Source organism: Aristolochia californica, unplaced genomic scaffold (assembly GCF_029961685.1).
Source record: "Aristolochia californica isolate CCGP_79_NKW_82.1479 unplaced genomic scaffold, dmAriCali1.0.hap1 SCAF_4, whole genome shotgun sequence".
Lineage (NCBI taxonomy): Eukaryota > Viridiplantae > Streptophyta > Magnoliopsida > Piperales > Aristolochiaceae > Aristolochia > Aristolochia californica.
The window spans coordinates 7,840,814-7,857,856 of NW_027182103.1; the positions used below are offsets into that span (position 1 = coordinate 7,840,814).

Below are 17,043 nucleotides of genomic sequence, written 5' to 3' on the forward strand. Positions count from 1 at the left end.
AGCTCGGCTCGAACATTGGCAGTTCGGGTTCGACTCGGATCGGCTCGGCTCGGCTCGATGCCACCCCTAATGAACATTGCCGTCACAACCAATTTTGCTAATCACTAAACATGGTCAACCCAATTCTCATTTTGAATTTCCTTGGATTTTGATAACCTAGTTGTTTGGATGGTTGTCCATATGGTTTTCTTGAGACAACTTACTCTTTAACACCATTCAGCATTTTAGTTCGGTCCCCCAACGTTGAGGACTTCGAACTTTACATCAACCATTTGGATAGTCAATTCCTACATTTTGTTTTCTATTTCAAATATCTTTAGTTCTCAAGTTGGATCAATGGGACGATCTATCAGTATCCGAATGCTTGTGCCAATTCAGCCCTATGCTCTCCCATAAGTTTCTTTTAATACAATCCATGCCTAGTCAAGTGAAGATTACATTGAGATTAGCCAGCTAAACTCGGTGAGAAAACTCAACCTCTTCAAGCCAACACGAGGAATCCCATAAGAGTCATTTTATTATCAAAAACCAATTTTTTTCTATTTGTTCTTTACTTAACTTAACTAATATACATATGGTTACGCAAAATGTTTAAAAAATAGATAACTTCCCACCTTGTACATTTTAAATTCTAAATTAAAGGGTCTAATTACGTTACACCGAAAATTAACTGCATAATTTTACAACGTTTTGTTCATACCATTTTATTCTCAGTCGTATATATTCTGATTTTCGAAAGTAAATTTATATGAACACTCCTTGCATCTTTATGTTTACTTGAAATGAAACAAACTCAACAAATCGAATTTGTCTGAACCATGCTAACCAGAAAAGAAAAATGTCACATTCTGCCCACGCTACTTAGCGTTCTCTCGACATCTGAACCACAATATCTGGATTGTGATGTTCTCTGTTGACCTTACGTAAAAATTGGGCCCTCCCCAGAGATAATTTACAGCAGCCACAACAACGATTACTTCACTTTGGCTTTGTAACCCCTTAAAATGAAAAAAAAAAAAAAAACCATTATTATTTCCTAAAATTTACTAACTATTTTCAGAATAATAATGATCATATTTTCATTTTCTCTTTTGGGTTCCAAATAGACCTAGAGGATTAAGAATCTTCGCATTTTTATTGGTCATCACGGTCACAAGAATTTGGATTCCAACATTTATCTGCCTAGGCCAGATACTCTCGGCTATAAACGCTAGCTAAAAGCTACACTAACAAAGAGAGAAATTAACCATTTCGTGAAAGTCCCTCGGCTCAGGGCAAGCAAATCGAGACTCCCACACTTAGTACACTATTTTGGAGATTCCGCTTATACGTCACCTGTATTAAACAGGTCTTTGGTAGCACCAAAACATGGCAGTTCCCACCAAACAGCTTGGAAGTAGCCTTATGATCACAATATCTAGTTGTAAATGAGCAGTTCCCACCAGCACTGCACGCAATTTAGTTAATACAAATAAGGAGACTTGCAGAAATCTAAATCCATCAGCCAATCGCTCTTTATAACCATCACGAACAACAATCATTTGCACAGATAGGAAGTCATCACCATCTCACCAACACTTCACAGTAACCCCTCAACCCAGATTCATCTCGCCTCGGTGATTGCACATATTTGTTAAACGTTTGGCAGTCATGAAAGGAGAACGGAAGCTCCGGTGTCCTTTTGCATTAACAATATTTAAACACCACAAAATAAAACAGAAAGGTGTCGGACCTATATCTCTCTCTTTCGTATGTGCCGGACAAACTCACCAAACCAAATCTCACCTGTGCACGGACATCTATCATTTCCACAGCTTAACTGACTTGTCGTGACTCGCAGAGGCGACCATGCCAGTGACTGGTGATTGGGCCAGTGCTGCGATCAGCCCATCATGCGCAGGGACTGTCATGCTCTTGTTCTCTGCTATATTCCACAATTCCAAAGACTACACCACAACCATCACAATAGTTAAAACAATCAGTCAAATTTTAACTGCTTGCTTCTAGTATTAAAAGGCTTCTATAAAATAAAGCACGCAATGTTGATTGAGTAATAGTATCATTCATGTGACAAATAATACTATCACAATAAGAGCAGCATTGCTGATTACCTGGTAACCTCCAACAACGAGGAGAGTAGGGTAAGTTGGATGGAAAACACAAGAATGGAATTTGTTTCCACTAGAGCTCAACTCATGTATGCACTCCCCTGTCACTATCGACCACACTCGCACAGAGTCTTGACTAACTGATGCCAGATACTCTCCATTTAAATCCCAACAAACAGAATGCACCTCTTTTGTATGCCCCTGTCATTCGTGACCGACAAAATACATCAGAAAGAACATCAACATGCAATATAATATCCAAGGCTGTACTACAAGATACAAATGTATATGTTCAGTACCTGTAGAGTTAGAGTCTGCCTGTCCTGTTCAACGTCAAAAACAGCGACAACATTCTCAGATGCTGCAGCAAGAAGCTGTCCCATCCTTGGCTGAAATCTTACTTGTGCTGTACCTCCCTAAATAACCACAATTGCTATTTAAAACAACAATAATGAACAAAAAACAACTTCAAATACACAAGAATAAATAACTGTGTTGCCAACTACGTGAGAGATATAGAAACTAACCTTAGAAACACGTGTTGATGTATATTGGCTAATATTCCAATAGCGGATTTCACTGTTACCATCACACGAACAGAAAACCTCTGTCTTCTTTGGATGGAAATCAAGTGACATTACATGCGAACTATGCCCAGAAAATACACCTAAACAATACTGCGGCTGTCAAAGAGACAAAATGGTCACATTTCTGGAGTCATACTGAACACCTAGTTTTAAATAACTAGTAGTTACACACCATTCAGTAACTGCATAATTGTAAAGACCTTTAATATCTAAATCTGAACCTGAACAAAAGGAGAACCACTGAGGTCCTCTTTACACCACCAGTTTAAACTAGTAAATTTTTTGCTTCAAATTAGACACCATTCAGAAACTGCATAATTGTAAAGACCTTTAATATCTAAATCTGAACCTGAACAAAAGGAGAACCACTGAGGTCCTCTTTACACCACCAGTTTAAACTAGTAAATTTTTTGCTTCAAATTAGACACCATTCAGAAACTCCATAATTGTAAAGACCTTTAATATCTAAAATCTGAAGTTGAACCAAATAGAGAACCACTGAGGTCCTCTTCACTCCACCAATTTAAACTAGCAAAAATTTTGCTTCAAATTAGACATCATTTAGCTTATGGCTCAAACTGATTAATTGAGGATCAGAGTCAGGTTTGCCAATCATGACTCAAAGAACTATGACAGGGTGAACAAATCCGCAACACAACTCAGTCCAGCTGTCCAATTGTCAAGCAACAAGATTTGTGTGCACACATATACTTACACAACCACAGTTTTTAACATCTTTAAAGAATGAGAAACAGAGAAAAGTGATTACATCTGCTGCATTCCACATTCGCACTGATCTGTCAAATGAAGATGTTGCCAGCTGTGTTGAATTTGGTCTGAACCGAACATCTGTAATAATCAAAGTATGCTCTTCTGGAGTGCTCACAGTCTTTAAAGTGTCCATATTCCAAAGGACAGCCTTGTCAAATTGCAAAAAAATATAAGAATTTATTTGATACTTCAAAAACAAATACATAGAATTTGGTCTACATCTTCTGTCAGGATCCCAAGCTTTGTACAATTTGCCAAGTTAAATAGCATCAGAGGCAAGAAATAAAAGAAATTTTTTATTTGAGATAGTCTTCTAATATTTGCTTCACTCAAAATTATTCTTTTTCTCTCTTGTTCAGAAGCTTTTATTTCAATTTGGCCATTTCAGATTATAAACACTATCTGAAGTATGCAACATGTGAAAGTACATGATACATACACATAAATATTCAAAAACAGAGAAGGTAGAATAAGTTCCTAGTGCAAGGGAAAAAAAATTAAAATAAGATTAATATTTGACCTTTACTAAAAAGTTATTTTGATTAGAGGCTATATGTTAAGCACCTAGCCAATACTACCCAAAAGACCGGCCTGTTAGGAGCGAAAGGCATAGGTACTTAACCCAGGACCATAACATCACACCCCACCTTCGCGAGCCAACGTCCACAGCGGCGCACTCTAGCGACGGCCTACTCTAGTGACGGCCCACTCTAGTGACACTGGCCGGACCCAGGTTAAGTTCCTACGGCCTACCAATAATTTTAATCTGGCCGCTAGGTCGCCCCCTCCGGGATTCGAACGCCCAACGTGGGAGCCCGCTCTGATACCAAATGTTAAGCACCTAGCCAATACTACCCAAAAGACGGGCCTGTTAGGAGCGGAAGATATAGGTACTTAACCCAAGACCATAACATCATGTTAAGCACCTAGCCAATACTACCCAAAAGACTGGCCTATTAGGAACGGAAGACATAGGTACTTAACCCAAGACCATAACATCACACCCCTCCTTCGCGGGCCGACGTCCACGACGGCCCACTCTAGCGACGGCCTACTCCGCCAAGGTCGCCCTCTCCGCACGTGCAGTGGCCTACTCCGTCAAGGTCGCCCCCTCCGCATAGGTCGCCCCCTTCGTAGTCGCCCCCTCCGGGATTCGAATGCGCAACGAAGGAGTTAGGTCTGATACCAAATGTTAAGCACCTAGCCAACACTACCCAAAAGACCGGCTTATTAGGAGCGGAAGGCATAGGTACTTAACCCAAGACCATAACACTATAATTTTCATACTATGTGTCATAAATAAAAAAGGCATTGAACAAGAATGAACTTTTGGATGACAAACAACAATGGAAAAAGCAGTTTCCAGATTCCAACTTCTAAGACAAAAGAGGAGTTTACATCTAAAAATATAATTAGACTAAGGTAAACTATTACAGATTTACAAGCATTAAGGACCAGTATTCTTTTTCCTTGAAGAAACAGCCACATGAGATTACCTTCTTCTCGTGCCCAGCACTAGCCAACAGTTTTCCATCAGAAGAAAAGTGGCAACAGACAACTTTGCTATTGCTGGTACGGATACAACCAAATTCTTGAAAGGAAAAACCTGAATCAAACATTTAAGAACCAGCTCTGTGTGAGAATTATGATAAAAGTTTGAGTCAAGAGAAAAAACTTTACTTTTAGATGAATCTGTATTATGCTCAGCAGGGCTTCTTTTTAATGTTCCAAAGATATCTCTGGCATCTCCATCATCATGTGACAAAAAAGATTCCACATTATCATCTAAAGAACCAACATCTCCAAAAGGCTCCATATCTTCCTGCAAGTGAAATTTCAGGTAGTAAGGAAATCAAATTAGAAATTACAGAATATATGTTTTTCCAGCTTATGTAATACACAGACCAAAAAAAGGTAAAATCCTTTCTTAGGCATACCAGCTGATTTGAAGATGATGCAAGTCCTCCAGATCCATCCTGCCCATACATCATTAAACCTTGAGGCATACTGTTCACATGTGGCATATTTCCCTGCATGGTCGCACCATCACCAGGTGTATGAGTGGATGGTGTTGATGGAGGGGAATTAGAAGGGCCCACAGTATTTCCTGTACCAGTGCTATTTGCAGCACCAGAAGATGTAGGTTGTTTCCTTTTCCTATTATTCTGAAATTATAGAACATAACCACGAGATAAAAAATATTATTATTAAGAATAGGCCAATAAGAGGATAATTGGTACTAACCCACAAAACCAATCCAAAATGAAAACAACATTTGTCCTAGTAAATCCTCATCATCCAGAAAAAACTCAAATGTTTGAACCTTTTTTTACTCCTTGCAGACTTCTTTTCTTTTTTCTTTTTTTTAATGCACAGGATAAAGTCATACCTGCTGCAGTTGTTGCTGCTGCTGCATCTGATCCTGCTGCGATTGCGTTGAGGACTGCTGCATTTGAGCCATCTTCAACTGGTTGAAAACCCATTGTCTCAGAAATATATAAAGTGCAAAGAATTTTTACCCAAGACTTTGGAAGTAAGAGAAACAAAATCAAGCTCATATTCAGCCTAAAAATTACTAAATAGTTATGGAGAAGTTGGTGATAGAATAAAACATCACAAAGAAACATAAAACAAGGAAAATGAGCAAATGCCATTACTGTTGCTTTTCTTTTTCCTTTTTTTTAATTTTTGCAAGTGAGAAAGGTAAAGAGGGGGGCAAAAAAGTCTTTCCCTCAAGACTCAGAAGCAACACAGATTCCATCTGAAAAGCATCACCATAAACATGCCACCCTACTCTTCTCTCCCTAATTGTCACACGCATTAGAATTACTTACAACTGTTTGTACCATAATTCTTTGTTTTCAATAGACCAAAGGGCCCCCCCCACACTTTCCTCATTCCATCTCATCTCCACCTATGACAGGTAACACAGATTTTTTTGGGGTTACAGCATAACTGCAGGATCAATCAGCATTTCTGCCCACTTCTCTACACAGTACCACCACACTGAAACCCTGTTTTTCTGAGACTTATTATGCAATCAGATTATTTATTAACAAATAACATCTCAAATTAGTTTAATTGAAACTTCACCAGGAATGCATGATCACAAGTGAAGTAATTAACCCCTTTCTTCATCATTCCTCGTTTGTTCTAGTTCCTTTTCCTCCATAACCAGTCATAAGTAACAAAACCCATCAACCACCCTGCTCTTTTCTCCATTACTGTTTTGCAATGTAGCTTAGTTACTAACGACTAGCATTATTAACTTTTTTCAATTCCATACTTTTATTTTAAATAATTCCACCTGTTAAATATGTATAGTTGCAATACCAACTTGAGATCTCTAGAATATGAAATTGCATTTTTAATCAGGAACGTATTTGTTCAGATTTGTTAAGATGGGTCCAAGGCCCATCCCAAAATGACCAGCCAACTTAGGAAACCTCTTTCTTAAGTAATAAACTCAAGATCTTTGCATTCATTAATCCATGTGGGACTATTCCTTAACAAGATTGATTCTTCTTTACAAAGAAGAATGTTTTGTCTAAATTAATCCATTACAGATACTCACATAAAAGAGTAGCCAAAATGAGTTATTTGGAATGATATCCCTAGTACAACCAACCTTCATAAGATATTCTGCCTGATCCTGCCTCATCTTAGGTGAACTAGACTGAATTGGAGAGCCTATAGATCCATCATTTCCAGTAGGTCGACCCTCTTTTCCATTTAAGCCACTCCGAGGCAAGCCCCGGAATCTTCGATCAATATCACCATAATTAGGTGAATTTCCCAGGTTTCCTTGTGCATGAGCCTGAGCCAAAATCTGCTGTTGCTGTTGTGGAGTCAATAACTGAAATTGGTTTGGTGTCTGCAGGAATGGCTTCTGAACAGATGGGCCCAAATTCGGACGTAATTGGTCAATTCCCTGTGTAATTTATGACAGATATTATTCTGCAGTAACTTCAAACTTTTAGTTGGTCGAGTAATAGTGCTTACAGTTAACGGCCAACCCTTAAGTGGAAGACCACCAACTCCTTGATTCAGTCCTGTAATGAGATCATAGGGAAGAAATTAAGTAGCCACAAAATAAAAGATAAGTGATAGATCCACTTTTTTGCTACAACTAAGAGGGAGATCATCAACTAGAACTCTTAAAAAGCAGTGATCAAAACTCTAATATTGACCACTTAAGACTTTGATCAAATCCAAACTTGACATAGAGTTGGAAGGTAATTGCCGATTTGAAGACATGTTTGCCTAATTCCAGTAAGTCCAATAACCTAGACAATTAAGCCTACTCAGAATTGAAAAAATATAAATAAAAATAGAAAAAAAATTGCCAGGGAAGTGGCATGCTCAGAGGCACTGCTAGATTTCCAACTGAAAACCAGCTAAAATAACAGAATAGTGCACCACAGTAAGTCATCCTTGTGTCCTTGGTTGTGTCACATATTATGGCCTACAGTGATAAAGTAATAGTAAGATTAAGCAAGAAAAAAGGTGCAATGAGGTAAATGACATCCATTTTTTCGCTCTTAACTCCTGAAAATTGGGGTTTGCGCCTTGCATTCAATGGCCATATTTGGCAGTTTCTAGTGAGATCTTGGATGCAAGTCTCACCAGGCCATGGCATGTAGAGTGCATGTGCAATCAAACCTCTCGCAACTTGGCCTTGTAGATCACAGTATCATAGATGGGCCAACCCATGAACAATTGACAACTAAATCAACTACAACATCCCACTGATTTTCCCTTAATTAAAATTATGAAATTTCTATTTCAAAACAATAAAAATAAAAATATAAGTGAACCTTGGCTTCTAGTGTATCCCTGAAAAGGATTTCAAAGGATCTAAAACCCTTTTTCTAAAGAAGAGAGAATGCGAGTTCATCAAAGGAGCTCCAGAGAGAGCAAGGAGCACGTAAGGAAGTTGCTCACATAATCAGCAAAAAACAAAAAAACAAGATACTACATCTCCCCTAATAAAAGAGGAACAAGATATGAAACAATCAGAGGTGAAGGGAACTGCCAACAACAAGATGTAGCCAGATAACTCTTACCCTAGCCAAAGAATCTGCCCCACTGTTAGCACATAAGGGGGTTTAGTTTCATGCCACGGTCAAGGATCTACAAATGTCCTCAATATTGTAGAAGTCAAAAAACAGGTGGTGAGGCGGGGTTGCACTTTCATTCCTGAGTGATGACCACTATGGAATCACCTTCATCCAAAAGAAGAGAGAAAACTCTACCATTGAAGAGTCTTAGGCTCTATAGGAGAACTCTTGAGCCTGCCACCTATGGCGTCACATTGAACAAATAAACCAGAATAGATAAGGATTATACAAGACACATAGAGACCAGCCTTCCCCTCAGCAGACACACACAGAGACCAGCCGGACTAAGATTATGTCTAGAACTGCTGTCGAAGTTGAGGATTAGACAACCTTCAAGAGAAGGTGACCAAGAAATAAGACTATCAATTATATGAGTTACAGAGTTTAGAACCGCTTTCTAGTTTCACCAATTAAGAGAACTAGGCAGAAGGGATGTCTCATGAAATTTGTTATCCTAGAAAAGGATGCAATGCATTGTTTCCCTGGTGATCCCTCCTAGATCCATTTGCTTATTTTAAAAAAAGTGTCCTATTATGTTCCTTCCACATCCAATGTGATGGAAACAAAGATAAAAACCAAAAACTTTTTACTTATTTTTCCCCAAGGAACAGATTGGATAAGGAAGAAGAGAGGAAAAGGGGGGAAACACAATTGGAGGCCAAACCTAGAGCGAAAGCATTCCAAAATTGGCAAGGAAAAGAAAAGTAGAGAAAGAGATGATCCACTATTCCAGGATGACTAGTGCAGAATTTGCAAATTTGTTTTTTGAAGAAAGTGAATTTCATTCACGGCAATGCCACATACAAAATAAAAGGATTAAGAAAGGAGATCTCCCGTCACAGCGAGCAACTGGAGGGAGACTCCTTGCTTAGCTAGGAAATCAGGTCAGGAAGAATCTGATTTAGGCACAAGATTCCAAGAACAATCAAAAAGAGAAAAAATGTCTACAATCTCATGGAAATTCTTCCAGTGGCACCAGGGATCACTACTTTGGAGTCGCCTTCAATCAGCAAATTGTCATTCAGGTGGTTCCAGAAAATGTTCATGCCTTGAAGAAGAGCTGTGATTGCAAGTTTGATCTTCAATCATCTTTCCCCTCATACAAAGCTGGTTAAAAAGTAAGAATTTTAGCTTTTATTACAACACTCTCCACGAACTATTTCTCAACCCAGGTATAGAAAAACCACATCCTCTTTCAGGTCAGAAAGATCCCCTAGTCCGGTACCTCTTCAGCAACTTGTCAGAGGAGACTGGAAAATTGTGGCAGCTACTGTGGATTCAAAGCTGAAAGACTCACAAAAGGGAACCCCCTGTTGATGGGTGGCTAGAATTCACTTTTGATAGGGAACCATGGTCCAATGGGTGGCCAGGGAGTCATCCATGACTACGTGGAGAGATACCATATGGTTCCCCCTGCTCCTTTTGGACATGCAAACTCCACTGAGGCTGAGCTGAGAGCCCTTTATAAGGTATTGGCTTCACCAAAGGACCACTTGTCCACAAATGGTTGAAGACAATTGACATCAGTTGACCTCTTGACACACACCTCGCCCTTGGTACATCCATATGTTGTTGACAAAATCTAAGACATACCAGCTCAGATAATTACTCAACATATATCATGAGTGATGCTGACAAACACATTGACTTCCTAGCATGTGATGTCGTTCTCTAACAACATGTTGTTGAAGACTCCCTCCATATGGTTTCAAGATGGTTGGTCCTCTTTTTGGATTTTGTCTCTGAGGTTTAGCTTATTTCCACTTAAGCTTCTCTTTGTTGTATTTTCTCCAAAAGGAAACCTCATGTTTTCTTGCTTTCTTAGTGGTTTCACTCTTCTTGGTATCTTAAAAAAAAAGTGTAGCTATCAGAAAATCATATTTATCTCAGAATGTAGAAAACCAACAGAGCAAAAGTTCATGGAGTATATTATAATGGATGATTTATGACCAGTGCCAAACTAAAAATTTAACTCCTAGAGACTTCTATGCTTCAGCGAAGGATATAAGACACTTATGAGAAAAATAATTGTAAACAAGAAAATAAAATAACAGTAAGACAAGGTGAAGTGCCCAACAGACATGATGGTACAATGCCAGGAGTGTGCAATGAGACATCCGTAAAACTTAATGTGACCAATAAAAAGTGAACACGCTGCTTAAAGAAATCTATCAATTCAATGAGCGACATCCCGCTAGAGGATACAGTTCTATAAAAAGTTTGGTACATTAATGATTAAACACATCTTTCTCCTTGTTTTTATATTTCCAGATTGTAATATCAAATCATTTTGTTGAAATATATAAAAAATATCATACTGTAATATCAAATAAAGTATAGCATAGAAGCAAATAGTCCCCAAAATCTCCAGCTTCTGACAACAACAAGGGGAAAAGAACTTACCCGCACCCCCAAGTCCAGATTTTGATTGCATAATCCCCTGCCCATAAATTGATGAAGCATCCATAGGCAGAGATCTTTGAGATACACCTAAATTGACTTCAGTTTTTATCTCCTAAAAATGACATATCAGCTTAGATACAAAAACTGAAGAGAACAAAATAAATAGGACAACCAGAGAAAGCAGGCAATAAAGGAAGCGTAGTGCAAAGTAATTACACCAGACTGTTGAGTTCGTGCCTGAATTTGCTGCAGTGCTGCAGAAACACTTCCTGCATTACCTTGGACTAACTGACTGTGCTAGCAAGAAATGCAACAAGAATGAGCAGCTTGCATCCCAGAAGATGCAATATAAAGTAGAAACTTTTTAACTATAACTGAATTAGATTCATCCTGTAGGCACATAAAACCACGGCAACATAGATACCAAGGCAGATAAATACTTACCCTGGATGGCTGGTAGCAGTTTTTAGAAGAGCCATTCTGCTGGCATCAAGAAGTTGAGGGGATGACTCTGAATCCATCGAATGGGGATGTTTCATTCGTTCTTCATACATTTTTGCAGCCAAGACACTGGCAGTAGACTGACCCAGCATACCTTCAGAGTTCATAGCATTTATTGGGCTGCTGAGGGAAGGATGATTCGCATCCCTTCGCTGCAGCTGAGCATGCCGTTGCTGCATGATCTGCAACTGCTGCATTTGTAGCTGTTGTTGGTGTTCCCTCGCTTTGGCTTGTTGAACCTAAACACAAATAGTTGCTTTAGGTGGATCAACAGCCAGCCTACTACTAAAAAGAGAAATAAAGCATAAAAATCCCAGCAAAGCAATATCAGATACAGATTACATAAACCACCTCTATGTAAGCCGCAGCAACCTCAGAATGTTTATCATTTGTCCTTGCTATGAAAATATCCCAAAAAACAGACCACCATTCAAAGAGAAAACCACCTGGAGCATCAATTGCTGCAAAACAAAGCAAGACATGATTCAAAATTAGAAAGCAGGAGCTTTTCATGGAACCTCAACCAGATCACATTACAGTCCACATTGAAAAACTCGATCCATTTTTTTCAAAACTAAAAACTCTGATGAGAATAATAGAGTCAGATTTCTCAATATTGGTGCTTTGATGCATCTCAATTTCAAATATCCAAATATTTTGAACTACAGAACTGGTTAGTCATTGATATTAAAGAATAATTAAGAGTATTAGTACATGTTTCAAATTGGTAAATACATTCTGTTTTAATTCCATTTTCACGCATACAGGCAGTTATACAGTCTGGCACTATAAGTTCAGCATGGACAATAAGAAACTTGCACACACACACACAGACACACAGGGAAAGAAACTTGCACACACACAGAGATGCGCATAGAGAGAGAGAGAGAAAGAGAGAGAAAGAGAGAGAGAGAGAGAGAGAGAGAGAGAAGTTTCACACCAGTGTTTTTCAGAGAGAAGGACAAAAATTTCACTCTATTATGTATCATAATGTCTTTCTAACATGAAATTTTTTTTGAAATTCCAATTTGCAAAAGCATCCTATTGGTTCTAGTCCAGCTCATAAAAGCAGATAGGAGGTCATCTAGGAAGATGGACAATAGAGTGACACCCAATATTCTTAAAATTTTGAACTGTATAATCCATCTTACTTTGGTGGCTTGTTCTCTTTCTTGATCTTGTATAATCGAATTCATCAACTAAAAAGAAACCTAATCAGATAAACAAGTAAGCGCAGGTGAGGCATAGCAAGTTTAAGTTTTGGAGAAATGACCGACATTTTGATGTCTTCTCGGAGCACAAATACAAACTTGGGAGAAGGAATGTCGTTGGTTCACACCCGTTTCTAGTTTAACTCCATTAGCTGACAGAATACAACGAGAACAACAGTATAAAACCCGAGTTACTTGCTCCAAAAACAGGCATCCATATGATGCAGAACTCAGATGAAGTTCCGAACCAGGTGGAGTGGCACAAGTAACAAAAATGGGGACAGAGAGAGAAAAACTTTGAACTCCCAAAAAAAAAACTGGAGTGAAGCACCGGAGTCAAAAAGCAAGAAAAAAAAAAAGCTAAAAAGAGCGCAGAAAGCAGAAGTATATCTAACGTAGTTACCTACTGGATCCGGAGCAACTTTTCCCTCGGTCATGAAAGCTTTAGCCGATGCATGCAAGTTTCTCTTCAGTAAATAATCATAAATATAAACATCAAGCCTGAAAAGAAGACGAAGCAACCAGAAATTAGGAGTTGAAACCACTTACGAAAAACTAGAAGCACAAGGGACAGCTGCAACATATACAAGATCAAAAGACACATAGGAAAAACAATCGTCGTAAGCATACATCTTATCTGCTTCCCAATTACTCTGTGCCATGGTTTGCCTCGATCCACCGGAATGAAATCATAAAAAGACAGAATAACTAGACCGAGATGCAATTTGCACCTGCAATCACACTACTCTTCACCTTAATTATTCAAAAATGGAATTTAAAGTAGTTTGAGCCAACAAAAGAGGAAGCTTGAGGAGAACCAGATCAAAATTCAGAAAATCTACAGTGTCAAATGAAAACGAGTTCACTAAATTGGACAAGACGCGAACCTACCTTTGATCTCGGCAAACAAGAAGACTCCAGGCCTACATTACAGAACCTGGCCTCCACAGACACTCCACCTCCATATCTCAAAACCTAATTCTAACATCAATTACTCTGCTACCAGCTGAAACCACCTTGAAAAGAAAAACACTTCCAAACATGCGTAGCTGATCTTCGGGTATCCGTAAAGATGTTACAAATTGATTTTCCAGTTCAAATTCCAGTACTATGCCCAAGCTCACTAATTTCTTAATTACACGGAAATTGTAGTTGAACAGGCGAATTCACGTTCGATGCTAGTACTATAAGATGTTAGGGTTCTTCCTCAGAGGAAGCACAGCTCGATCGTAAGTCTTAAGGGAAGCAGGGCTCTCTCGGTCATCTCCAGTTCAGCGACTCGGCAAGAAAATAAAAGACAAAAACTAGTTGAACAGGCTAATTCACGTTCGATGTTAGTACTTTAAGATGTTAGGGTTCTTCCTCAGAGGAAGTACAGCTCGATCTTAAGTCTTAACGGAAGCAGGGCTCTCTTGGTCATCTCCAGTTCAGCGACTAGGCAAGAAAATAAAAGAGAAAAACGAATAAAACTGAAATTTCAGACTGGCGCTTCGCTCGGGACGAATCTAAGGTAGGGCGACCGATCAGAGCTTCGACTCAGGTATGGAGCTCGCCTCGGATAAAGAAGATGTAGCCTCGGAAGCAAACGTGATTGATCTTTAGTAGCCTCGTAAACCAGTTTACGAAGAAAGATTAAACATCGATAAGGTCACATGGAAGATGACGGTGATCCATCGTCTGCCGGCGTGTTCGTACCCGATTTCGCTTACCTGTACGGTGAGGATGGAGACAAGCTGCACGAGAATTAAGCTACATGATTGAGAACGTTAATTTGCGGAACTCCGATAAGGCGACGTTTTGAGTGACGGAAACGTTGGGAATGTAGTTTAATATCAGCAATGCCCATCTGTCCTCTGCTGATACTTAAGCGGTTGTTACCGCATTAGTGGTCACCTGCCAGGGGTTGACCTAGGGGTCCGAGTCGGGTGATGCCTTGGAACTCCGACACCGAAACATGAAAATCAACCCCATCTTGGCCCCATTCTTTCGTCTTCAACCTCGTTCCTATCCCAAACTCGCATTTTTTATTAATCTCCGAACTATCCCCGCCTTGCCTCTAAGACAATAAACCGGTAAAAATTTTATAAACCAGTAAAAATTTTATACGTATAACAATCTCAATACACCCAAAAAAATCCTATAACCAATTTATATACCTAAGAAACTTATAAAATTAGATCATTGTATCACAAAATATATGTCATTCATATAGTTTTAAAGAACATTACGGATGTAAAATCCCACGGGTCGGGTTTGGCAAGGGTGAACCCATCCACGACCTAAAACCCAATGGGTTTTCTTCTCACCCATCCCATCCCAAACCCGTGGGTGAAATCTAGAACCCATTCTACACAACAAGGGATTAGCAAACTCATCGTAAGAGCATTCTCAATCCATGTCAAGTATGGGGTGCATCATAATCGAATATAAACTTTGGATCGATTAATTGGTTTAACTGGTTTAACTGTAATTAGTCAGATTTTATGCATTATCTAGTTTATGGGTCATATAGATCCAAAATTTCATCAAAACTTAGTTCATTCAATTGGGTCAGTTGATTTAACCAATAAACTGGCTAGCTGGATTGATTGATTCCACCGATTCAATTGACTCAACCTGACCAACTAGTCACTCATTGGATACACACCTCATGAGGAGAATGCACAACACTATTGGGCCCTCCATTTGACACCACCAGGGAGGAGGTTGTTACGAGTGCTAGGTCTTTTGATCTGAGTTCCCTTTATTTTTTTCCCCTTTTTTGTCATACTCAAAAAGATATAAAAATTGAATGCATAGTATTAAACAAAAAGTGGTTCAAAGGCTATATCGTAAATGATGTTCCTATGATTACAAAATGTGTACAAGTATAAAAGTAAAAACATATACCAAAAGCATGTACACGGGAGTAAAACAAATGGGATCTTATGATCAACTATGATGATGGCAGGAGTCGTTTGAGGATGATTACAAACTGTTGCTTGATCCTCAACAGTTGTTGCATCATCTCATTGAAGCGGGATAAGATTCCTATATGAGTAACCCATGCATTATCGATAGTTTCTACAAGGGTAGAGAACTGATCAATAGATAATGATGTGTCTTCTTTTGTTCTTCTCCTCTTTGAAAATTTGTGTTGCTTCATAGGAAGCTTAGCACTCATCTCATCGCTGGAAGTGGCTTACTGTGGGGCTGACTCCTTGGGTATTTGATCTTTGTGAATCCACTATACACGCCACTTCACAAACTCGAACTTTCCAATTTTAAGTTCTCCAATGGACATCTTCCTAGTCATGAAAACCTCATCCAAGAGGTATATGCCACTATGTAGAAGGATGGTTGTGATCTCTTGTGCGAACGTGAGACTGTCCGCCTTTGATTTAACATTGATACCGGCCATCCTACTGGCCATAAAGTATCCATAGTCCAGGGGGACTCTCTGGAAGATAGCCATCAACCAGAAAATATTGGTGTGGTGAGCTGAGAGAAAGTTCCCTTGCTAGGATTCAAAATGTGAGTCACTATTTCCATGGTGACTCTTTATGGCATGGTGAGGTCCCGTATTCTCACCTCATAGGAACTCCCTACTGTTTGTCCAAAAATAGTAAAAATAACATCTTAAATGTTTTGAGGGAGGTCCTCATGCAGATCTGTTGACAAATTTTCTTTTATATATCTTGTCATGCCCATGACGGTGGAGTCAAGGAGATTATTCCAATCAAGTGTTTGAAAAAAGATGGGTGTTTTCTTCACATAAAAAGAAATTTTAAGACTATGAGACCCAAGATCCTAAATTTCCAAGTTCATGTAAAATGTCTTCACTAGAAGGGGGATACACAGGTTCCTCTCTCTCTAATAAGCCCATGTAAGGCTGGAAGAGCTCTCCAAAATCTTCTATTTCCCTTTCACAAAAGAAAATATCAAGCTTGGTCAATTCAACGACACTTTTAGGAGCAAAAATAGAGAAATACCTATCTCTTTCAACCCGAGTAAGGAAGTACTCCCTCCAGTTAGGCATTTCCTCACATACATCATCGTCCTTTCTCAATGTTTTCTTCTTTTCTATGACCTTAGTCCGTACAATGTTGCTCTGTTTGGTTTTGAGAGAGAAAGTGATGGAATTAGCCTCGGGTTTGGAGTAAGATCTCTCAAAAACGAAAGTAGAATAGGGATTTTAGGTCAGAGGAGCTCTAAAAAATCGTTGGAATGGGTTTTGAAATGATTTGTGATGAAGAGATGGGTTATGTTGATTTTCAGGACTCCATGGATTTAGTTCATGTAGAAAAAAAAAAAACACCTATTGGGAGAAAACAAGAGGAAAAAAAGGGTTATGGATGTGTAT

At 39.0% G+C, this 17,043-nt stretch overlaps 1 protein-coding gene across 5 annotated transcripts; it reads right to left on the reverse strand.

Moving 5' to 3' along the window:
• Positions 1-1,253: 1,253 nt before the first annotated feature.
• On the reverse strand, positions 1,254-14,248 carry LOC137961924 (transcriptional corepressor LEUNIG_HOMOLOG-like). 5 transcript variants are annotated; one of them, XM_068808568.1, is made up of 18 exons: positions 13,593-14,248; positions 13,332-13,432; positions 13,105-13,202; positions 11,842-11,951; positions 11,434-11,729; positions 11,227-11,281; positions 10,990-11,101; positions 7,469-7,518; positions 7,095-7,397; positions 5,856-5,933; positions 5,404-5,631; positions 5,147-5,288; positions 4,963-5,072; positions 3,465-3,614; positions 2,636-2,791; positions 2,408-2,524; positions 2,112-2,309; positions 1,254-1,946 (listed from the first exon to the last, which is right to left on the reverse strand). In XM_068808568.1, the coding sequence occupies exons 2-18, from the start codon at positions 13,361-13,363 to the stop codon at positions 1,803-1,805; spliced, it is 2,379 nt and encodes a 792-aa protein (XP_068664669.1). In that variant the 5' UTR covers positions 13,364-13,432; positions 13,593-14,248; the 3' UTR covers positions 1,254-1,802. The 5 variants fall into 5 exon arrangements, with proteins under 5 accessions (XP_068664669.1, XP_068664670.1, XP_068664671.1 ...); XM_068808569.1 differs by having other exon boundaries at positions 7,095-7,355; positions 11,206-11,281; XM_068808570.1 differs by having other exon boundaries at positions 5,404-5,496; positions 11,206-11,281.
• Positions 14,249-17,043: the final 2,795 nt, after the last annotated feature.